This window comes from Carettochelys insculpta, chromosome 1 (assembly GCF_033958435.1).
Source record: "Carettochelys insculpta isolate YL-2023 chromosome 1, ASM3395843v1, whole genome shotgun sequence".
Lineage (NCBI taxonomy): Eukaryota > Metazoa > Chordata > Testudines > Carettochelyidae > Carettochelys > Carettochelys insculpta.
The window spans coordinates 336,274,346-336,299,754 of NC_134137.1; the positions used below are offsets into that span (position 1 = coordinate 336,274,346).

The 25,409-nt window shown below is 41.4% G+C and overlaps 1 protein-coding gene across 3 annotated transcripts in view; it reads right to left on the bottom strand.

Moving 5' to 3' along the window:
- The window catches only part of CADPS2 (calcium dependent secretion activator 2), a 565,755-nt gene that overhangs the window by 87,404 nt on the left and 452,942 nt on the right, over positions 1-25,409 (bottom strand). For all 3 annotated transcript variants that reach the window (XM_075015102.1, XM_075015094.1, XM_075015112.1), the window contains exons 17-18: positions 14,739-14,842; positions 10,812-10,968 (exon numbers count right to left, since the gene is read on the bottom strand). In XM_075015102.1, coding sequence (XP_074871203.1) covers positions 10,812-10,968; positions 14,739-14,842 — 261 coding nt within the window. The remainder of the gene's footprint in view (positions 1-10,811; positions 10,969-14,738; positions 14,843-25,409) is intronic.

The window sequence follows — 25,409 nt, forward strand, 5'->3', positions numbered from 1 at the left end:
GAAGTGTTGATAATGCTGCTAGATAACACTGACCTCACGTGGTCCAGCAAATTCTCTCTTTCAGCATCTGTCAGGTCCTGAAGGTGTCAGGATGAAGAGGTTCACCTGCATTGTACTATTAATTGGCAGTATTAAAAAGAAGCAGGGTTTAGGGGTGTTTAGGCAGTCATGCGGTACCTCTCAACAGCCATTGAACCAAACTCTATATGCTGTACGTAACAGTAACCACGTCAAGCCAGGGAATGTGGCAGCAGTACAGCATCCCTTGCACCAAGCACCTACAGTAGGGGTCAACAAGAAAATGAACTTGGGGGATCAGTGTTTTGTGTGTTGCTGTTGAAAATGGTCCTGCAGACTAGAAAGAGTAAACATAGTTTATCTTGCACTTTTAGTCATTTTGCATGTAGAAATGCTATTTTTTCAGACCTTAAAATGAGTAAGCTCTTATTCCTGCATTGGCAAAATTTGCAGGAGTGTCTTCTCATACACACATAAGAACCTGTACTTGTTTGGGCAAAGGGATATAACCATGATTCTGGGTACTCAGGTAACTATTTTGACTGAAGTTTCCTGCAGACATATTTAATCAATGATCAATATTAAATTTCAGTAACCCAAACAGGCAGGTCTGAGTTAAAAGAAAGATTACGGTACTATAGTTAATTTCTATCAGTTATGGGCCAAAATACTCAGGATAGATATCCACTGAAATAACTGGGATTTTTTCCAGGTATCAGAATTCTAGGATTTGGTCCTAATAAATTTAAAATTTAAGTCATCAAACTCATGTGGGAGTGCCAGTTGGTATTATAGCTCTTATCATACACAAAAGTCGGGCTTCAAGTTATTGCTCCTCTTGTTGAAAACAAGCACTTCATACATCACACTCTGTTTCAAAAGAGACAAATGATCAGTAACAACAATGACTTTTTTCAACAATATAATCTTCTCAGTGAGGCATCGTGCTGGTCAGTGAATCATAAATCTCATTTATCTTTTCACACACATATTATAACAGATATACATCTTGTCATTTTAGAGTTTCAATATCTAACGTCACCAACAATTTCTGAACCCGCTTTCCTATTTCTACCATATCTGAGCAACTACTTCATTGTCATAGGTCGTTAAATACCAAAAATTTCATTCACATCAGTGTCAATCTAAGCTTTCCATTGGTTTACTTGATGTTTTCTTTTTTTGCAATTCCAATTTTTTTCCTTCTTGGGATTTTTATAAATTTTTCCTTTCCACACTCTTTTGTTCTGTTAACCTCTGTTATTGCAGGTTCCATGATTAACTTCTAATACCTGACTATGTTGCACACGATATCCGCCACAGTTTTTTTTTACACCCTTAACAAAACACTATTGTTCCCTCTCTGAGGCATCAAGTGACTCAGTTATAATTTTACAAGGATAAAGAAAACAAAGAACATAAGAACATAAGAATGGCCATACTGGATCAGACCAAAGGTCCATCTAGCCCAGTATCCTGTCTGCCGACAGTAGCCAATGCCCGGTGCCCCAGAGGAGGTGAAGCGAAGACAATGATCAAGCGATTTGTCTCCTACCATCCATCTCCTGCCTTCGACAAAAGGCTAGGCACCATACCTTACCCCTTGCTAATAGCCATTTATGGACCTAACCTCTAAATATTTATCGAGAATAGATGAAGTCTCAGCTTCCTTTTTGCTGCCCTCTCAAATGAAGACTTTCCACCCATATAACCATCCCTTGCTCTTGCCCTCTTCATGTGGGAAGAGCTGTCCCACATCCTTACCCCTAGAATCATCAGAGACTCACACTACTTGTCCATCATCCCTGTCCTGGCAACTTCACAGCTCCTGCTCTCTGGCTTATACCTGACATGACTTGGGCAAGCAGTTACCAACTGTTGTACAGGCTCCTGCCGGTGAAAGCAAATGGGGTATACTTATACCAGAAGATAACCCAAAGGGTCAAGTCTCTTATGAGAGAAAGCTGAGATGAGGTAGTACTTGTTCCTTCAAAAAGCAATCCCAGCCTAACCCCACCTTTCAAAAGGTGAAAGCAGTCACTTTCTCTGGCAGAGTACCCAAAACTTTCAGGCAATGGACAGCTTTCACCTGCATTAAACACTGAGGAATTAGTACATTTCCTAATGTTAAGACTTAGGTCGTGTTCCAGGGCAAACGCAGACGTTGCAGGGCAGCACTAAAAATTCTCTACAGTTGGAAAAAATGAAGTAAAGATCAGAAGCACACTAATAAGTTCTTGAATCTGTCTTTTTTAAATGTTCATATAGAAAGGAGTTTGAGATCAATGGAAGATGTTAATTGACAGATCTTTCGCAGCAGCTGGGTTATAATGTACAACTGCATGTGACTGATATTTTTTTCAGATAAATTACTGAGTTGGACATGATATATATCACATGCATGTGTAGTTGGCACGGGAACTGATTTAGAACAGTCAGAGAACATAATTTTTTTTTTAACCTGAGACCACTTCAAGTTGTATTCACATATAGGCACTGCATAAAGTTAGGTTTAAAGACTCAAAAGCTTTTCTATTGTTAATGTCACTATTTGAAAAAAAATCCACCTGATTTAAGAATGATGGAACTGATTTGTCTCAATCATGAAGAAGTTATATATTAAGTTCCCGCACAGCCCAAATATTCTGTGGTGAATGACAGCGCCTTATGAAACATGGACTTCCGATAGAAATGCTGATACATTCTCAAGTATACCACCATGTTCATATCAATTAATTTTCTATGTAAATTTATGCTTATTTTCTTACAGATTCCTATATGCCAGCCTCCATTTGAGTCTCAGTCACATGACAGGTATATATTTTCAATGCCCTTTTTTAAGAATGGCATGTAGCCCAACGCACGAGTGTCAGCTTTTCTTGTCCCTCCATATGGTGTACTAAGAATGTTCTAGCATTATTCTTTTAACCAGTAACAGCCTTTATGACAACACACACTAGGAAACAAGCACTCAGCGTATGGCTTTTTCTGCACTGGCTGCGGTCTTTTTGCCTGCTGGAGTTGTAAGGTTTACTCAGAGCAGCTTTAGAGATGTTTTCATGAGCAATACTTTATGACAACAACACATTAAGTGATCTCAGAAAGGAGAGGGTGCAGCTAGGATTCAATTGAACCTCAGATCAAAGAGAGATTTCTAGGTAAGGACAAGTGACAGACAATTTTTACTTCTTACAAAATGCCCAGTCCTTTCCCCAAATAAAATGTCTCTTCATGATTACACATGCTGTGGAGGTAGCAACCTGTGCTAGCAGATGATAGGCCTGATGTCATCCTATATCAAGAAGAATCTATTAAATGCTTTATTGAGTCATTAAGCACAAAAGTGGACAACTTATAAAATAAGTAGCGGAAGAAAATACACTGCACATTATGTTAATCTCTTCTGCCTTCTAATCTGATTCACCAACTCAATAGGTGAAAAAAGAAGATGAAACAATATAGGAAATAAGGCACAAAAGAGACAGAGCCTTTCAACTCCTCTAAAAATTCTTAGATACCTAAAAAATGATTTTATTGCTACAGAGTGATGCCTCAGGATAATGAACCTTAAGCATAGTTCTGTACCATGGTCACATATTGACCAGTGACATGCTGGTCTAGACATGCATCTAACGGAAACAAAAACCAAATATGGCGCCACTGTTAATGTCTATGACTGGAATAAGGGCAGGTGTTTAGGAGAAATTTAATAAAGATGCACTAAATGTGGCACTAAATAGATTTTTTTCCAACTACAATTTACAAGGGCCATACAAAAGTAAATAGATACATAAGAACAAAGTTGTAGGTGTTATTTCCAGCAGTCTCTAACTTGATAAGTGACCTTAAGCACAACCTCACTACTCTGTGTCTCAGTTTCTCCATATGTAAAATGATGCTATTATACTGACCTCTTTCATAAGGTGCTTTGAGCCCTATGGATAAAAAATGCTAGCCGTTATTATTATTATTATTATTATTACTACATCTAGTAATTTGATGGATCATTGTTACTGTTCTATAGTTGTTAAGATTAAATATAAAACAACGGGGAAGAGCTGAGAAAATACCTGAAGTCCCACAGTGGTCTTGCAAAAAATACAGTAATACATATGTTATGAAACACTATAAGCAGGAGTCAAGGCTGTACAGGAACTCGCCATTTTAGTATTGCATCTTTATTATTTTTTCCAAAAATAGATTTTTGGTTTTTATTTAAAAAGAAAAATGAAGGACCAAAGAAATTCCACAATTTATAACCATCTTCCAGCCAACAACAGAAACTTCTGTAGAGTCAAACATGCAAAAGTGGGGGCTGCAGACTATGGACATCTTTCTAGTCTGCCCCCTTCCATATATATGTCCCAAATGTATTGTATGAAAAGAACCAGACCTCACTGGGAATACAACCTCCTCTCATACATCCTCTTACCTAGTGTAAAGATGAATCCAAGACTCATTTGCACTCTGCCTCCTTCCCTGTACAATTTCTCTAATTATACAAAAAAAGACAGGCAGAGTCAACAGATTCTCCAAGGCTATGTTTACTTGTGTAGAACCAACAGAACCCTGGCAGATCATGAAGGGATTTTTAAAATCCAGTGCAGATGTGCAAAGTATAGTGTTCAAATCTTTACACTTTGACTATCCACAACCAATTTACCAGATCACTGTAAGTAACATCTGTCAAATGTCTATTGTCTTCATGATAAATGGCAATTTTTAATCATCTATTTATTATACAGTATTGTTTAAGAAAGTTGAACATTTTTATATAATGGCAGTACATTTTTTCTATTTTAGTTCAAACTTAAAATGTGCAAAAAAAAAAAACAAAACTATGAACCAAGAACAAACCTCCCAGATGTCAAACACACACACACACACACACACAGAGTAATGGTTATACACAAACGTAGATGGAATTCCTTAAGAATGGATACATTTGTTCAGTCTTAACCAACATATTTGCTACATGCTCTGCCTTTTATATTGAATGTTTATACATGCTGACTTCTAGGAAATTCGATCTTGTTGGAATTATATCATAATACTGAGATGGAAGAGTGCGGATGGGGAAGGGAGAGAAGCATTTCGTCCAGTACATGAAAATGTTACAACTGTTAATGATTTTTTCACAGCTTTCTTTCCTGTGTTAATATGGCATGCTGTAGAATAGAAGCTAATTCTGTGATGTCTCCACAGTACACTCTATATGAGGTTAATTATAAGGAAATTGATATTTCTTAATGAGTTTTCAGCATGATTTGCTGGACACATTTATATGCTATCAACATATATTTCAGAACCTTTTAATGTATAACATTCTTATGAGTCTTCTCTTGTACCTGTGAGCTATACAATCTCTCAATTAAACTGAAGACAAATATAGAATAGCACACCACAACTTTATTTTAGATCGTTTCTTTTGTACAAATCGTACCCTAAAAGAATTTATAGAAGCAAATACTTAAAAATACAAAAAAAAAAAAAAAAAGGGAGGGAGAAACTGAACTGCATAGAGACAAAAATACAGATTTTGGCTGAGGTCTGACATTAGACAGACAAGTGGGGAAAGACGTTTCCAGACAGAGGGCAAGAACTATAAAGAAGGCTCTCAAACCAATAGTAGTAAGGTTATAGGCCAGGCCTTGGCCATTCCACTTTGGCAGTAGAAAGAGACATGAAAGCTGACTAGCCTGGGGTCCTAAATAACTGGCCTTCCTTTTCACCTGAGGGGCCTAGAAGGAAGGGACACATTGGAGACTCTGTGCTCTGGGTAGCCCTTGCTAGAACTCCAGGTCCATAACCAGCTGAAGTAGTGGTAAGGCCAATATACTGCAGCTCTAATCTACACAGCTGCTTGTGTGGATTTGACCTGGAAACTCGGGGAATATAAAAACAGCCTTTGTGTGTTCAGTTTTCAGCAGTACCTAATTCTTATTGGATGCAACTGAGGATTGAACTCTGTATGGCTATACCCAGGGTAGACCAAAAATATTGCCTGCTACATATTGTTAACAAGAAACTGGACAATATGGCTATGTCTACACTAGCATTCCTCTTTCGAAAGAGGCATGCAAATTAAGGTAATCAAAATGCAAATGAGGCACAGATTTACATATCAAGCACCTCCTTTGTATATTCTTCTTTCGAAAGAACTTCTTTTGAAAGAAGAAAACAGTGTAGACACAGCTCTTTCAAAAGTAATCGCCACCTTCGAAAGAACCCTTCCTTCCTATTTGTTTTTTTTTGTTTTTTTAGGAAGAGGAAGGGTTCTTTCAAAGATCGAGAACTCTTTCGAAAGTAGAATATGCAAATGAGGTGTCAGATACATAAATCTGTGCCTCATTTGCATTTTCGATTTCCTTCATTTGCATGCATCTTTTGAAAGAGGAATGCTAGCGTAGACATAGCCTATAAGGAAACTCAGTTTGCTTCTCTCTTACTGTGTGCAGAACCCTAACATGAGGATTTTTTTTTTCTGGTACGTTAATGGCAGCTGTGCTTTGATGCATTTTGCTTGAATTTATGTTCTGCAGAATAAACTCAAAAAAGTGTGACGTTCATAGGGTAAGACAGTATATTTATAAAGACTATGCATTTATTATTCTTCACTCTGGCACTATATTTTTGTGTCATGTTTATAAAAATAATCTTGGATGAAGATCCACTTAAAGGCTATACCTTTTAGATTATTTCTATGCTGTTGGTAGTTCACACATGTCAGATTTATATGAAAACTGATTCCTGCATCTCCGATTTAGAGCTCATTTAAGGCTCTTCAGATAGAATAACACGCAGGTGTCAGCCCTCCAAATATCAAAGGTTGAAGATTAACCTAATATGCAATATGGTGACCTAACAGTTCTTCGTTTGAAAGAAATCTGAAAAATAATCTCTGATATAGCCTCACAGAGAGAATAACCCAGTGGGATTTCTACCTCTTCATTTCCTAATGAGTTTTTTGATAATGAGAGGTGACTTTGCCAGTCACTCTGGGCTCTATTATGGCTAATTTGACTCCACTTCACTTTCCTTGTTAATTATTAACACTAGCCTTTTTATCCTCATGAGACCACATTCCAGTTTCTCTCTTTTCAGATTTTTATGAGTCTATCTTTAGGAAGTCTTCGGGAATAAGTTTTCACTTAGTTGAAAGCCAGAACATTTATTATTCATTCAGGGAGACCCAGTGACATTGATTTTATAAGCACGGGTGTTCTTTCTGATAGCTTTAATGTACTAGCAATGTGAAAGGGCTGTTAATTAAAGAATAAGCACCATGGTATGTTTCACTTGGGAATCTGTTCCTGGGAGAATGGTCATTTGCCACTTGCTAGCACATACACCGATTAAAAGGTGACTAGTTTCAAGGGTTGCTTTTCAATAGCACTGAAAAAATATAAAAGGTATAGTTTTCCATATAGCTTTCACTCGTTAGAAAGGTCACTTACTGTATCTTCTGCCATTAGGAGAATTATGTAAAAAAGTATAGCAGTGTGGCACTTATTTCTTGCAGTAGCTGGTACTTGTTCCCTCAGTTACATTTTGCAAACCTGCTGATAATTACTTAGTTATGAAAACAAATTTTCCTGCAGCTTTAATAAAACCTCTTTCCCGAAACTGTTTCCTTAGTAATGATTTAAAGTAATTATCCACTTAATCTCTTCAGACAAGAAAAAGCAAGCAGCAGTCTTCCACCAGTCTTGTCTTATGTAAGAATGGAGTTAGGGTTTGTTTGCATTGCCTGTGTTAGTCTGGAAATCAGCAGGCAAGGCACTCCACTTTGCGGAACAAGAGGGTTAGTTGTAACTCTGGTGTCACCAATTCTGCCTCCTGGCCAAGAATATCATCCTGCAATAAAGTTCATTTTCATTGGTCCCAGAAATTTAACTGGGACCCAATATCAGTTACTAGTACCACTGGCTGAGTAAAATTCAAACAACCATACCCTAACAAAATTACACGTCACAAAATCCAGCATGATGACTATAATCCTTGTAGGCAGTCTCCACACAAGCACCAAGGATAAAATGGGCATGAGGAGGAAACTACTCTCATAGCTCTTCAAGCCTTCCTTTGAAGCCAAGGTTGAAGCATGTTTGCATGGCAGAGTTAGGAAGTCTTTTCATTGATATCTACATGTACCTAGCAAAGGGAGCAACCTCCAGCACCTTCCATAACAGCACAACCAAAAATACAGAAAAACAGTAACAAAACATACATAGCTTTTCTCATTTCTCCTGTAAAAAAGACTCTTGCATGGCAGGATTTAGCGTATTGCTAACTGCCAAGGCATGCAAACACAGTTAAGTGCTCATGGAAAGAGACTGACAACACTGGACGGTAAGTCCTGTACCTAGCCACAGAACACATAGGTTGGGTCTACATGTGCCCCTTCCTTTTGAAAGGGGCATGTTAATGAGCAGGTTTGAAATATGCTTAATGAGGCGCTACAATGAATATGCAGCGCCTCATTAGCATAGCGGTGGCCACGGCGATTCGAAAGTGCAGCTTTTTGAATCGCACACAGCCCATGGAGACAGGACCTTCTGAAAGAACACCCCCCCCCAGTTTTCGAAAGCCGTTCTTCCGATCACCAGGTAGGAAGAAGGGCTTTCAAAAACTGGGGGGGGGGCCCTTTCGGAAGGTCCCCTCTCCACAGGCGGCATGCAATTCGAAAAGCCGCACTTTCGAATTGCTGCGGCTGCCATTATGCTAATGAGGCGCTGCACATTCATTGCAGCGCCTCATTAGCATATTTTGAACCTGCTCATTAACTTGCCCCTTTTGAAAGGAAGGGGCACGTGTAGACCCAGCCATAATGAAGAAGCAATAGAGTTTCCATAGGACAGTACCAATAGTCCCCAAGTCCAAGTAGAATGACTAGCTTTTAGGGTAAGAGGACAGTTAAGATGCCATGTCTAGTCAGCAACCTGAGGAGTCTGCCATCAAGGATACTAGTGCCAAATGCAATGATTATTTTTGCAATATGGATGTCCATACAGTGGCATTCAAATCACCTACTTATTCCATTCAGGAGCTGATGATAATAATACTGTTATAAGCAATGTGAGTTGCTGCAGCACCTCTGATCTCATGATGGAAGTTGCAGTGTCCCATTTTAAATCCCTGAAATCATGCAGCTTTAATACAGAAGGGACATTCTGATACTGGCTTTTTATATAGTTGATAACAAAAAATAGCATAAAAAATTTAAAACTAGTTTGGTGTGCACATGACTCTTTTAAATACAAGCAAAAATGTAAAGCTTGGAAACATTTTGCCTTCACTTAATAATTAAGGACAAGTAAGACATTTTAGCTAGTTAGAAACAGCACTTCATTTTCTAAATGTTGCCCCAAAATGGTCAAAAAAATAATCTATATGTAAAATAAAGTACAATTTATGTTTTTACATTTAATCTAATTCATCTTCTCGGTTTTCATTGATATTTGGTGTATATTTCCACATGTAAAATCACTCAGACAAGAGAATAATCAACTGTAGAATCTGCACATTATATTATTTAGCTATTATAAAAGCAAAACCAGTGCATCTAGGCATAAAAAAGCAAGAACATTGTATTTCATAACTAATATGTCTTAAGTTTTAGGCAAATACAAATAGTGCAATTTAAAAATCTCTTTGGCTATGTCTGCACTAGAAGCATCTGTCTACAGAAGGTATTGTCGGAAGACATGTTTTGACAAAACTTCTGTCAACAGATTGTGTCTACACATAAAAGCAGATTAATCTTTTGACCCCCTCTGTCAACAAAAGGGCCTCCCTGAGCATCTACACAGCCTTCTTATTGACAGTTTCTATCAACAAAATGCATTTTGTGTGTAGATGCTCTTTGAGTTTTGTTGACAAAACCCCAGTTTTGTTGACAAACTCTCTAGTGTAGATGTAGACTTTCAGTTTGATATATATGCCTAACTCCAATTAATATTAAGTCTACAATACATTTATACATATTCCCTGTGTCTACACAAGCCCCTTCCTTTCGGAAGGGGAATGTTAATGAGAGGGTTCGAAAGATGCTAATGAGGCGCTGCAATGAATATGCAGCACCTCATTAGCATAATGGTGGCCACGGCGTTTCAAAAGTGCGGCTTTTCCAATCACGCGCTGCCTGTGGAGATGGGACTTTCTGAAAGGACCCCCTCAGTTTTCGAAAGCCCTTCTTCTTATCCGGTGTTAGGAAGAAGGGCTTTCGAAAACTGGGGGGGGGGTCCTTTCGGAAGGTCCTGTCTCCATGGGCAGTGCGCGATTCGAAAAGACGCGCTTTTAAATCGCCTCCGCCATTATGCTAATGAGGCGCTGCATATTCATTGCAGTGCCTCATTAGCATCTTTCGAACCCGCTCATTAACATGTCCCTTTCGAAAGGAAGGGACTCGTGCAGACCCAGCCATGGTCAATGGTGTAAAAGCAGTGATGGGAATGAAAACATAGTATGCGATTACAATTGCTGATACAGTCTCATTTAAATATAACGAATTCATATTAAAAATAATATTAAAATGCGCTATGCTGTGTTTATAGTGCTGCTTCAGAGGTGAGCAATTTATGCATTACTATGTGGTTTCAATGTGGTTTACAGTAAAGAATCTAGCAGAACAATTAGATAGAGCAATAGCTTAATTTCAGAGAAACTCAGCAGAGAAATATTTATAGCAAAGAAAGGCACTGAAATTGAAGTACTTTACAACAGAATTCCTGGAGCATGAGGAGACTGAAAACAAAAATCATATCTAAACAAAAAGAAAAACCTTAAGATCTTACTGTCATTTCTTAAGAAGTTATTTAGCAGTTGGAAAAATGGGAAAGTATCCCAGGAATCTTGAGGTTGTGCCTCCAATGCTGAATCCATATCAACCGAAAAGAGAGACCAAAACTTCTCTGCATGTTCAGCCAATAAATCTGGCCACCAAGCAAAAGCCTATAGTGTAATAAAAAATAAAATCAATAAACAAAAGTCACAAAAAGAATAGCTATTGTATGGTAGCTATGGTCAAATATATTTGGAATGTCAGTTTATGTCTTTTATCATGCATGGGTGATGTACAGTCTGTGTGTGAGAAATGTAAATGCATTCTAATACAAACAAATATGAAAAATATACTACATTTGTCAACAAGGGGAAAAATTATACCAGAAATTGTGTTGTTGGAAAGACAGCAGTAGTGATAAACCCCAAATCACCGCCACTGATGAGAGTGGAAAAATAGCAGAACATTCCTAAAACTGTCTATTGTTGCACTGAATGTAAATGTTTTTGCCACCCGAGAGAGAGAGAAATGCAACTCTCAAGTCAATCTATCAAATATTACAGTATACTCTAATCTGGGTTTAACGCAGTTCTAAAGTTATAAGAAATCAGCCTAACTTGTTGTCAAATGTTCTCAAAACAAATAATTAAAGATATTTTGCACTTTCATTTATGAGAAGAAATGTGATTTAAGCTTCAGTTAACAGCTAATAATAACATCCTCTTAAATATGTAAATCATTTTAGTCCCTATATTGTATTAAAGTGATCCCTATTTTCTTTAACAAGTATTATGGGTAGGTATTTGGAGATTCAATCATCTCTAGTTTATAACATTTATTTCCAATAATTTAACACAGTTTTTGACACTATTACTTTCTTGAACGGGGGTTAGTGCGCTAAGTGGTCCTATCTCAGAAGAATGGGGGTTAGGGAGGAAATTCATTCAAAAGCTGCTCTGTTTAGGCAAAAATAGAGACTTCACCACATTCACATCATGCATGTGCTTCCTGTATTTACATCTGTGCTTGGTGGAGAAGGAAAAGAATGACAGAAATTGTAGCTGGATTTTGTATCAAAGTGAGAGATACGGTAGATGGAGAAACTGGTGGTAAAGATGATGGGAGAGTAATATTCTGAGCCTGTGAAAGAGCAGGTTTTATCACAGGAGTATCAAACTAACACCGCTATGTCAGCGCAAACAGCTTATGTCGAGAAACATGCAGGCACCTTGAATAAAGAAAAAGCTATAGTAAGGGCCACATTTTTCAAGCGTCACTTCTAATTCTGAACACTTCCATTTTTGAAGTGTCAACATGGGGCTCACCTACAGTCTGGTCATCATAGGGGCTGAGAATCCACAACTTCAACTGATGTCAATGGCAACAAGTGCTCAAGCACTTCCGAAAATTAGGCCATAGAGGTCTAAAATTGGGTGCTAAGCACTGAAGAGTCCAAAATTGGATTCCAACTTTGAAAAAGCCGTTATAAATATTTACCTGTTTCCTCAACTTCCTGATGACAGGCTAACATGATGTTTGGGTTTTTTATGAAAGGAATGATTGTGACATGATGGGAGAAGAAGAAGACCTGGAGAGAGGTTGCTTAGAGGTACTGAGGGATCCCTAAAAGTACCTGCTGCTTCTAGTGAAGTTAATGGAAACAGCAGAAGTCAGCACTCTTATGTATCAGGCCTAAAGGATACTGACTGGTAATAAAGTGAACATCCTACAATTTTTTTGGTAAGAATTTGAATAGATTCACTTTTGTTTAATGGGAAGAAAGTCACTGATTGATACATTGAGCTTAAATGGGACCTCATTCAGGAAACAACCTCCTAGCCCAGGAAGATAACCTACCACAATAAAAACAAGTAGCATGAAAGGTTTTTTTAAAGTCTACAGGCCACTGGCAGGTGTCCCTTTGGGACAGACAAACACAACCCTTTAAAAAATATATAGGAAAAAAATCTAGAAAGTCAGTCTATTCCCATTTTAAATCCCTTGGCCAATGATATTGAACCAGACAAATTCTCTTGACCCTCTCACGAATTATCCCAAATTGTCTGGGAGCAAGTGAAAAAAATGGGAAAACATATACCTGGGCTAAGATATTGTTCTGTCAAAATGAACGCTATGAAAACAAGCTGAATGCAATTAGTGATTGGTCACATACATCCTAAAAGAACAAAAACATCTGACCTGATTAAAGAAAGACTGAAGTTCTTAGATTCTAGAAAGAGAGACAAATGTGGCAAAACAAAATCAGAAATGATCAGAACAATTTATGGCACACGTTCAAGACACAGTAAGAGCTCCATGCTACAAATGGGGAAAAACAATAATGCCTTGCTAGTGATGAGCCACATACCTCTCGTGCCTGTGGGAATCCATAAATTTGGAAGTGTTGTGGAATAGAAAAAAAAGATATACCATTAAAACAAGGGGTTTGAGGTCAGCATTTTAGAGGCTACGAATCCATTTTATTAACTGCACCATCATAACTTCCTTAAGCTCACTGTCATATTTAACAGATACAGGCAGCACATATTTACAATTTTTGTATTATTTGTTTCCTTTACCTTTCCATATTGCACTTCTGGTTATTTTATAACTTTTACTAGAAATGCACACTTATTTTTGAAGCAAAGAAGGAAGAAATAATGGAAAAATACTAGTTTTGGTACTGAACTTGACTGAGATTCAGTATTTCTGCTGGACCGATTTTTATTTGGGCAGATAAAAAGAACAGTATACTTTTTTTGCAAAATTAATTTTAAGGTATTAAATTTAATAAGGAACACAATTCTTAAAGAGAAGAATGTATTATATGTTGATATTTTATCAGATTCCTTTGTTTTTAAAAGTCAAATATTCTATCACATTCTCAAAAGACAACGAAAAATATATACATTGTATTAAATAATCATTTACAGTGTAACACTGTGGTAATACTAGTGTAGAATAAAATCTCTTGGGAATTAATTTCAAATTATTGAAGCAGCTGTTTCTTCAGTATAAAATAAAATAACCATAACAAGTTCACACATGACAGATGTAAGCTAAAAAGTAGATTCCATAGTGTGAGCTAAAAGCAGATGTTTTGAACGATATTTATAACTACACACACACACACACACACACACACACACACACACACACATATATTAAAATCTCGGTTTACCTCTTTGTATGCTTTTCCAGCAAATAATTATAGGATTTTTTTAAAACACCCAAGAAACTGCATCTTAGATAACTAGATTACCATATTAATATTAATACCATAAGTGTGAATGAATTTGTTCTATTTGTTCTTTTTCTGTAATGCCTTGAGATAAAAGGTGCTAAAATGCTTAGAGAATCCAGTTTATGAATCAAGGGCCAAACAAAAAAAATCAGAGGGTAGGAAATATTAAATGGATTAACTTTACCTCTTCTACTTTAAAATGACATTTTTTAAAATACAAGGTAAATAGAAATAGTTGTTGAATCAATACCAGAAAACAACCATAACACCAAGGTGAATATTTATTTCACTAGTCATTATTTTTAAAGTTAAAATTAATTAGCAGAAGATGCAATGAAACCTAGTGTTTTTAGTTATTTTCCTTTCCATTTTGGTGCGTGGGGTAAGAAGTTGGAAGGGACAACTGCATAAGACTGAATGTTTTCCAAACCATTTAGTCACCTCTTGCTAATGTTATGCTCTTTAATTTGAAATTTCAAAACTGCGAGCTCATACATGGAAACTCAGGTAGCATTTTATTTCACCTCACTTTTCATAAGCTTCAAATATTCATTTTCTCTGCAAATGTGCACTAGCACGACCTTAACTGTATGTCAGAAACTAAAGTTAGAATATTTCTTGACAGAATTCCTTCACTACATGCAGAAACAACACAATTATAAACCACTAGCCTATAGTGAATGCAGATATCCTCACCTCTGCATGATGCTCTTCATTCTGCTGCAATACTTCGATGCAGAGCTCTGCAAGGTGAAGGACCTCTTCCAGCTTTCTAGCAGGAGCTGCTTGATTCAAGGTCTCTGTACACATATACACATACATGCATATTATATATATATATATATATATATATATATATATATATATACACACACACACAAAATTAAAAATACACAAGTCAAAATTATTGTAGCTAGAAATACAGAAAAATAAACTATTTCACACCAAAGAATGGTACTGACAGGGAGCTGGAATACTGCACTGAAAATTTGCTGATACACAGCAATTCAACTTTTTAGGGACATTCTTTTAATGTAAATGAATGTAACTGGATTACAGAAAATATTTCATCTCCAAAGAAATCACTGGCCATTATGAACATTTTCTAATTTAATACACGAGAACTAAGCAGTGCAGCAGCATATTAGATGCTCAACTTCTGCAACAAGAAAATTCTAATTCTCTCCAAGGTCAGATATACAAAGACAGTAGACACAAGAGACTTTTTTTTCTTATTGTATTGTCAATACAATGCCATTCTCACCAGATGAGTCATTACTGGCATTAGCAAGATTCATGCTTTTTGCTGCAGTTTAAATTCCAGGCATGTTTTATGTGAATAAGACCCTAAATTTTAGTTGATCTAAAAATTGAAAAAGTACAAAAAAAGACATCATGCAATTAACTGATTCCTCTACCCCTGCTTCCAGCCCTCAATAGCGTTCTTTGAAGCAGAAGGTTCTTTTCAGCATTGTAGTGAAAACTAGCACTATGAAATAAAAGATGTCACAATAGGATTGCAAGGTACCAATAAAAACTACACATGAAAGACAAGTATGAAGGGCAAAAAAAAACCCCCACAAATAAAATTGTAGGTCACTTTGCAGAATGGAATTGAAGAAAAACAGCAAAGGAGATAAAGTGGAATAAATATTACTACACTTTGTAGAGGCGCAATTAAACTCAGTTTACCCTCATGCCTAATATCTGCCAGACTAAAGCTAGGTAGGCAGGAACAATTAATCCATTAGAAGAAAAAATTAACACAGTAAGAATAAGTATATTGGCTAAACTACATCACTATCTCCATTAGGAATAAGGTATTATTTATTATTAAGTGTATTAACTGCTGTGAGATAGGTGAGCTTCCTCAGTTAATAGAACCCCCTTAAGGGCTAGCAACCTTAAAAATGGGAAATGGAAATAATGCAGTACAATACAATGCAAGCATAAACCAATGCATTACAAACAGAATCAGTCACAGAGAAGGTGGGGTTTTGGAAGTTTTCTGAAGGAGATGATATCACCAGGTGATAACGCCACAAACAATTTAGAATCTTGCCTCATTCTACACACATGTTCAGATGTTGTGCAAGTGAAGTTCCATACATATCTTCATAGACAGAAAATACTACTTACATTTCTTTCTTACTTATGTATGCACATTGCTATAGAACAATGGTAGACTGACAGAAAAAACCCTATACTAACAAACCACCCTTTGTTGTCTATAACAGTGTTTCTTAAACTATGTTCCATGGAATACTTGTGTTCCGTGAACAACTTGATGGTGTGCTGTGAGCGTCTGACACTTTTTGATATCATATACAGATGATATATATTTTCTGTTATTAAAACCAGATACAATATTACATTGTTATGATACCGGGTCAATAAAAATACCAGCATCTGTACACAATGCGGTTTTTAAACACCACCAACTCTGCCAAACAAAAATATCTCTTTAGACAGTGCACAGACATAGCCCTCTGACAAACTACATGTTCTACCCCCAAACACAAGGACACCAGAGCACTTTATAACCATTTTAACAATGGAAAAGAGGTATTTTCCTCTACTCTCCTCAAACTTCAATAGGCCTGGAATTTTTCTCCCTCAGACTTTGAAGTTTGATACAGTTAGACGCAATGGAAAAAAAAACATTAGAATGGAAATACTTAGGCTACAATAACTGTTAATTTATTGTGCTTCATCTCTAGTCTCAGTCTCTTACTACCTAACAAAGTGGAAGCCTGAAATATGCTATCTTGACACAAGCTACCATATTTATTACCACAGAAGAGCATCAACTTTGCAGACCATGAGGGACATATTATTTAAATTATAGCAAACACAGTAAGGGGTAATACTCATGTTGTTTTCAATGTATGAGGGTACCAACAGAAAAGATTTTGAGCACAACTGCATACTGGTCTCGTTATTTTTATCACTATAACATTGTGTGTGTATTCGGTTTAGCTGTAGTAGTTTTTCATTCTTTGTGAATTATTGGCGGTGGTCAAGTGACATATTTAACTAATAAGAGATCTGTAATTGAAGTCATTTGAATAACTATTAATATCCTTTGGTACCATAAGGGAGAAGAATTATGATGATACAAGTGCCTCTATTACCCTCTGCCCATGGGAAGAAGGAAGGGCACAGTTCACCCTAACTGGAACTTGCAAAGAAAGTTTCTCTAGCAGTGTCCTCACCACTGGAACATACAATCAAGCATTCCCTAGACAGTTAATAGTATTCAGAAAGGAGGAGTGAAAACAAACCAATTAATTTAATACAAAATAGCACTGGCATATTTGATTTCAATATAAATAACACATTTTGTCACAGACTCTGTTTGCATTTCAAAAATCCATACGCTTGAATGGTAAACAAACCAGGTCAATTTAAAACAAAACAACTTTGGCATTCATTCCCCACAAATGTTTAAAAACAGATTTTAAATTTCAGATCCTAAGAGGACTCTTCTCAATTAACAAGGGATTATTTTTGTCATAGTTAATTCTACTTTCTGCCACTTCATGGCATGCCATGAGATGCTTCCACAGGCATCGCATTGTTCGTATTCTCTAAAATATGCATATTGGTTTTAAAAACGGTTTATACAAATTTTAACAAGGCTTGCTGACTTACCCTGGGAAAAGTCAGTTTAGCTCAGGTTCCCCATTTATACAACAGGAATAATAATATTCCCATTCTTTCCTCCTACAAGCACAATGGGGATAGCTTTGTGAACATGTAAAACACGTTCATAAAGCACTTTGAACATATACAACCCTATGCTCAATATTATTACCACATCACCCTGCTTTGGTTCATCTAAAAAGGCACCCGTAAATGTAGCCAGACAAATCTCTCTCCATCTTCCCTGTGCTTAAATACCCTCTTCTCATATTGATTAGATATAGATCTTCCTGAAGATTCACTTTCCTTGGTGTTTAAATAAAAGATTATCAGTGTTTAGTTAGTACATTAGAGCAATGATTCTCAACTAGGGTATGCATACCCCTGGAGGTACACGGATGTCTTCTAGGAGGTTTATCAACTCATTTAGGTGTTTGCCCAGTTTTACAACATGTTACACAAAAAGCACTAATGAAGTCAGCATAAAACTGCCAGTGACTTGTTTATACTGCTCTGCATACGATACACTGATTGTAAGTACATTATTTGTATTCCAACTGACTTTTTTTATAATTATATGATAAAAATTGGAAAATAAGTAGTTTTTCACTAACTGTACTTTTGAATTTTTGTCTGATTTTGTAAGAAAGTAGCTTTTAAGAGAGAAATAACTTGGGATATACCAGACAACTCAGACTCCTGAAAGAGCTACAGTCATCTGGAAAGGCAGATAACCACTGAATTGGAAAATCTCTAAGCCAAATTTTAAGTATTTTCCTCCCAAACAAAGAGAATGCATATCTTCTTTTTCATATGGGCCCTATTTGTCCAATCAGTTGTTATTTGGAAGTGCCATTACCTCTGGAATATCAGGAAAAATATTCTGGTTTTTGCATGCAAATATTTATAACCATTGGTAAGCAACTAAATTCAGAAAAAACACCCACACAAATCTGTTCTGTCAGTTTTCATTATGTTCCTTCTCTCAAATGGTAAAGGTGTTCGTGAAGATACATTTATCCTGCTCAGATTAACACCACACTGAAGGAAACAAGCTCCTGCAAGTCAGTAAGTATACCTGTTGACATCTTTTAGTAAATAAACAGCAACAGCCATCAATCATCTGTTTTCTACTTCAGTTTCTCACCGATGAAAAATGCAAGAAAGGCTTTGGAAATAATGAATGACATCTCAAGTATGTATTATCAGTCAGTCACATATGGTAGCAAGAAAATAATCTGGCATTGCTAACTGACCTAAGTAAACTGACTAATTTCAAGGTTCTGAAATGAAAAGATGACTACTTCATAGATTCAGAGAGAGGCGGCCAGAAAGGACCATTAGATCATCCAGTCTGACTTCCTGTATATCACAAGGTTTTAAACTTCACCCAGTTACCTCTGTGTTAAGCCCAACAGCATACTTATACCTCACTAAGGCATAGCTTGTTTTTAGTAAAAGCATATCTTCTGAAAGGATCAACTTTTGATTTGAAGATATCATGGGTATGTCTACACAGCAGTCTTATTTCAAAATAACATATTCTGGAAGAGCTATTCTGAAATAGCTTATTTTGAAATAACAGCTACACACAAAACACATTTTGAAATAGCACTTAACTATTTCAAAATACAGCATCCACACAGATAAAGCCAATTTCAAAACATAGCCAGTGGATGCACTATGGCTTATTTCAAAATAGGCTCTATTCCCTGTGGCCGTGTCTACACTACAGCCCCCTTTCAAAAGGATGGCTTTCAAAACAGAACATCGAAAGCCGTTCTTTCGAAAGGGAGCGTCCACACACAAAAACAGAGACCGAAGGTGCAATCCGCTCTTTTGAAAGTCCCGGAGTACAATTTCGAAAATGAGCTTCCACACTATGCAGGGCACTCTTTCAAAAGTACAGGTGCAGGAAGTCCCGCGGGCAGGGTCGCATGGCGGATTAGCCCTTCCAGGACCGCTGCCCGCCGTCCCCGTAAAGGCCCACTTTCCATCCGTCAGCCTGCACATGTCGAGGGCCAGCCACCTGTCCCCAGGCTCGCATACTGAGGAGATCAGAGGAGGCACCCCGGGCCCCCATGGAACCTGAGCAACCCCCCATCCCTATCAAGGCCGTGGCCAGCACACTGTGGTCCTGGCCACCGCGCAGCAGCTGCTACAGGCAGCCAGCCTACTAGACACCCTCCTGGAAGTCATCCCAAGGGCGCAACGTCCCCAGCCGGTCCGCTGGGACATCCGCCACCTGTGGAGCCTCCCCACAAGCAGCAACTGGTGGGACCGGCTGGTGCTGGAGGACTGGGGCGACAACCGGTGGCTACAGAACTTCCAGATGACCAAAGGGACATTCCTAGAGCTGTGCTACTGGCTCGTCCCAGCCCTCCAGCACCAGGACACCCGCATGAGGCCTGCGCTCCCGCTCCAGAAAAGGGTGGCCATCACCTTCTGGAAACTGGCCACTCTGGACAGTCACCGATCTGTTGGCCATCAGCTTGGGGTGGGCAAGGCCACTGTTGGGGCCGACCTCAATGAGGTAAGCCATGCGCATGTGGGGCACTCTGGCAAGGGACACCATCAAGGACCACAGGGTAGCCCTCACCGGGGATGGGACAGGGGCCCCAGGGAGGCCTGCCCTGCAGGGGACAGGGATGGTTGGGCACACTACACCCCACCCCATGCTCATGAGTGCACCCTCCTCCCGCTCCCTGCAGGTCATCCGGGCCATCAACAGGGTCCTCCTGTGGCAGCTGGTGCATGTCAGGGACCTGGACGATGCCATCTGGGGCTTCGAGGAGTTGGGCTTCCCAAACTGCTTCAGGGCCCTGGACAGAACGCACATCGCCATCCGGGCCCCAGAGGACAGCAGCGTGGCTGTCATAAACCATAAGTGCTACCACTCCGTGGTCTTGCAGGCACTCGTCGATGCCAATGGTCAGTTCTAGGACATCTGTGTGGGCTGGTCCAGCCATGCCCATGATGCCAGGGTGTTCTGGAACTCGGGGCTGGGCCGCCGCATGGCCAAGGGGACCTTCATCCCCCAGCGGGAGCTCCCCATTGGGGACACCACAATGCCACCCTGCATCGTGGTGTATGCGGCCTACCCCCTGCAGGCCTGGCTCATGAGGCCATACACGGGACACACACAGCCCAGCCAGGACGTTTTTAATGAGCAGCTGAACCGGGCCCGCAACACAGTGGAGCAGGTATTTGGCTGCTTGAAAGGGAACTTCAGATGCCTCCTTATGAGGCTGGAGGTTGGCCTCCCCAGTGTTCTGGCAGTGGCTGGGGCCTGCTGTGCCCTGCACAACCTCGTGGAGGCAAAGCACGAGCCATTCGTGCACGGGTGGGCTGTTGAGGTAGGGCGCAGGTATGAGCAGCTCCCTGCTGCCCCATGCCGCCAGGCCCAGCAGGACGGGGTGCAGGTACGGGAGGCCCTGCGCCAGGCCTTTGAGCGGGAACCGCAGTAACCACCTCAACCCCATGTTTGCACACCCCACCACCCCCACACATGCACAGGGGACCCAGATGGAACCACGAAATAAACACTTTATTAAACCAATACTACTGCTTTGCCGCCTATGTACAGGGAGGGGTATCACAGAAAGGAGAGCTGGGGGGAACTATATACAGGGACGTTGCAGCCCCAGGTGGTCACCCTCCGGGCCCTGGGAGGGCCGAGGGTAAGGGCGGAAGGCCCTATTCATTTATGGGAGTTGAAGGACGGGATCCCCGTCGCCCACGTCCGCCCCTTTCCCCCCCAGTCTGGGTGGTCCGTTGTGGCTGAGCTGGGGTGGGTGGCACGGGGAGGCAGGGGCGCTGCTGGGGAGGAGCCCCTGCGGGCTCCCTGGGGTCGGCATGGGAGGTGTGGGGGGTGGGGGAATGGCCTCACCTTGGCGAACCCTGGCCATCAACATATGGGCCAGCTGCATCAGGGCAGACGGGGGCAGGTGGGTTGGGACAAGGGCAGAGAGGTCAGACTCATGGGGGGGGTTTGCTGCGGCGGGGGGGTTTGCTGCAGGGGGTGGGATGGGGTGGGGGAGACCGGGCAGGCACGAGATGTCAGGGGTGGTGAGGCTGACTTGGGGACTGGGGAGGTAGTTGAGATTGGGGGTGGGGAGGCTGACCAGAGGATGGAGGAGATGGTTGAGGTTGGGGGTGGGGAGGCTGACCGGGGGACTGGGAGGTTGGGGGGCAGCTGGGTGACAGAGGGATGAGGGATGGTGGGGTGGGGGTAGGGGGGGCAGGTGCGGAAGTGGCTTGCGATGGGGCTGCAGCTGGGTCTAGGTGGCCCACCATGGCCCGGCTCAGGGTGTCCATGTTCGCCGCGACCCAGTCTCAGGTCTGCCGCTCCATGACAAGCCACTCCCACAGCATGCCAGTAAGGTCCTGCAAAGCTGCGGTATGGGCAGTGTCCCCCGCCTCCTCATTGCCACCCTGGTGGATGGCCCAGCAGCAACCCTGCACGGTCCCTGCTCAGGATGCAGGCCACTCCCCCTTGCCCTCTGTGGTGGGGCTGGTCCAGCCACTGGCTGCAGGAGCTGTGGAGACAGAAGGGGAAGGGAGAATGGGCCATTAGTCCCAGGTGCAGGTTCCCATATCGTGCCCCCCCAGGGTACATGTCCCTGGGTGCCCCACAGGGGTACTAGGAACGTGCCCCCCGCTCAAGCTGTTCCCCGCTCCCTCCAAGTCTCGGCAGCCCCGATGCTGTCCCATCTATGTGGTGCTGAGTGCCGCGCATCATCCCCCTGAGAGCCTGGGGAACACAGCTGTCCAGGGTCCACATGCACCTGGACTGGTGGCCGTGTGGGATGCCTGTGGCCACCCCAGGTGGGACTTGACACTCCCTCCCTGGGCTCTAGGAAGGCTGGTGTGCATGCCACCTACCTAGGGGTCCCTCTGGGAAGGCAGGCAAGGCATGGTTGGACGGGGCCTGGCTGGACAGCCCAGATGGTGGGTCAATGATGAGGGCCCCCTCACTTGAGCCCTCATCATCGCTGGTGGGGTCGAGTTGCTGTGCTCTCTGCAGTGACCTGGTGCTGGCTAACGACCCTGGGTGCTCCTCACCCTCGGTCACCGTCTCTGGCTCCGTGTCACCGACGGATGTGTCGAGGAAGCTTCGTGGGGAATCCGGCCTCCTTCGGCCCCAGGAGGCGGTGGCATTCTTTGTAGTAGGTGCAGCTTGTGGGGGATGCCCACAACCGCCCGGCTGCGTCCCAGGCCCTGCAATATCTCTGCCGCAGTTCTTTGACCGGACCTGGTCCGGTGTGCAGGTGGGGTGGCCGCAGCCGAGCAGCCCCTTTGCCAGACGCTGGAAGGCGACCGCATTGCGGCGATGGACCCCCGTTTGTTGGAGGACCTCCTCATCCTCCCAGAGGGAGAGGAGGTCCTGGATCTCGGCCTCTGTCCAGGACGGGGCTCGATGCTTTGGGGCCTGGCCCGCCTCCTGGGATGACTCCCTGCTATCTTTGGAGGGCCCCTGGGGTGGGCGGGGGTCTGGGTGGCTGTCCATGGGTCCGGGTGGTGTGAGGAACTGGCTGGCTGTCACGGTGGCTGGTGAGCTGGAGAGCAGCGTGGCCTCACTGCTGGCTGCACACTCGCAGCTTCCTGCCTGAGGGTTTCTGGGAGCCTGTATCCTCTTAAGCGTGGCTGAACCATAGAGCTCCGTCCGTGCTGTGAGCGGCGCCACTGCCTGCCAGCTGATCGCCGCCATGGAGGTATCCGTCTTTCGAATGAGCGGGCTGCAGAGTGTCTACACTTGCTCTCTTTCAAAATTATCTTTTGAAGGAGGGCGCTCTTCCCATCCCGGGAACGGAGGACCGAGTTCGAAAGAAAGCGGGAGTTCTTTCAAAGTTACTTTCAAAAGGGCGCGGGGTGTGTGTGGACGCTCTACAGGCTCTTTCGAAAGAGCTCGGTCTTCCGATTCTAATTTCAAATGTACTTGCTAGTGTAGACGCGGCCTGTCTTAACAGCACCTATTTCAAAACAGCTGTTTTGAAATAGGCACTATTCCTTGTAGAATGAGGTTTGCCTACTTCAAAATAAGTCAACCATTATTTAAAAATTATTTCAAAATAGTGGTTGCATTGTGTAGACACTAGGATAGTTCCTCTGAAATAACAGCTGTTATTTTGAAATAACTTTGCTGTGTAGGCCCTCCCCAAGATACAGACTCCGCCTGTTCCCTTAACTGTATGTCTGATTGGTTAATAACATTCACGGTTAAAAGAAACGTGCCTAATTTCTGCTTTGAATTTGTCTGGCTTCAGCATCCAGTCATTAGCACTTGTTATGTCTTTCTCTGCTAAATTAAAAGAGCCCTTTAAACTGGGTATTTTTTCTCTTTGTGAAGGCACTGTTCCTTTGTAAACGAGTCATTACTAAAACTTCTTTCTGCTAAGCCAACAGATTGACTTCTTTGGGTCTCCCACTGAAAGGCATTTTTCTTGCCTTTCATTTTTATGGCTCTATCTTGTACCCTCTCCAACATCCTTCAAAGTGTGGACAGCAGAACTGAACACAGGATTCTAGTACTGGTCTTACCCTATTGTACACAGTGGTAAAAATGACATTCCAACTCCATTTACACATCCAGGCATTGCACTGGGAGCTCAGGTTGAGTTGCTTCCCACCATTACTGCCCCACCATTTTTTTCCAAAATAATATTCCCTGTGTTGGATGCATGGGCTGCATTCTTTGTCCTGTATGGACAATACTGCATTTGTTTGTATTGAAACACATGTTATTTGAACGTGCCCAGTTTACCAAGCAATCCTGATCACTATGTATGACTGCCTTATTATGCATCAGTATTTACCACACCAGCAATCTTTTTATTTGTGAGGCCTCACAGGCCTTCAGCCTGAATCCAATCTTCCACCTGGAAGCTCAGAGAAAATAGCTGGACTGGGGTCCACGAAGCCCAACTGGGACACAAGCCTGGCACCTATACTCTGACTGGGAAAGCACCAAGGGTCTTCTTGGGGACATAGGCCTTATTTCAACCAGAAAGGCAAAGAAGAAAGGTGTAAAATATCTGAGCACCACTGTGCCATGGACAGCAACTCTGGGATTCTGATCCTGACCTAGCCTGACTTTCAGTAGCTGTCTTCTGGCCCCTGCCTTCCAGTACTGTACCCAATCCTGACCTCCTGATACCTTGGACTCTGCTGGACTCTTGCTTCCATCTCTCCAAATTGTCACTAGACTGCCCTGGTTCCTGGCTCCTTGGCCCATACTCAACACTAATGCCAAGCCACCCACTCCACAGCCCTGACTGCGTCCTCTTTAAGGACCAAGTATGTGTAATGCTGGCTGGCACTTTCTTCTGTTTTCCCACAAATCTGTTTACAATCACTTGCCCAGTGATTAATTCAGCTTTATTCATCACAATGTGGTCCAAAATAGAAGTTCCACATCTTGAGCACAATAATGTTTGTGTTAGAAGATCATTTATAATTTTTAGAAACTCCAATGATATTTTACCACTGACTTCTTGAGACCTCCAGCATGTCTCCCAAATTGAAATCCCCAATAACAAATACAATTTTCTTTCCTTGCAGGTAGTTAATAATATTCTCTCATTTGCAGGGACACCAATGGTGGGGGTGGGGGAAGGGGACAACTGTGCCAAGAGTGAGCGATTCAAAAGTACCTGGACCTCTGGACTGCTGAAGTCCTGGACTCTTTTGAACTGCTGCTGGTAAACCATGTGGTATTCTCTG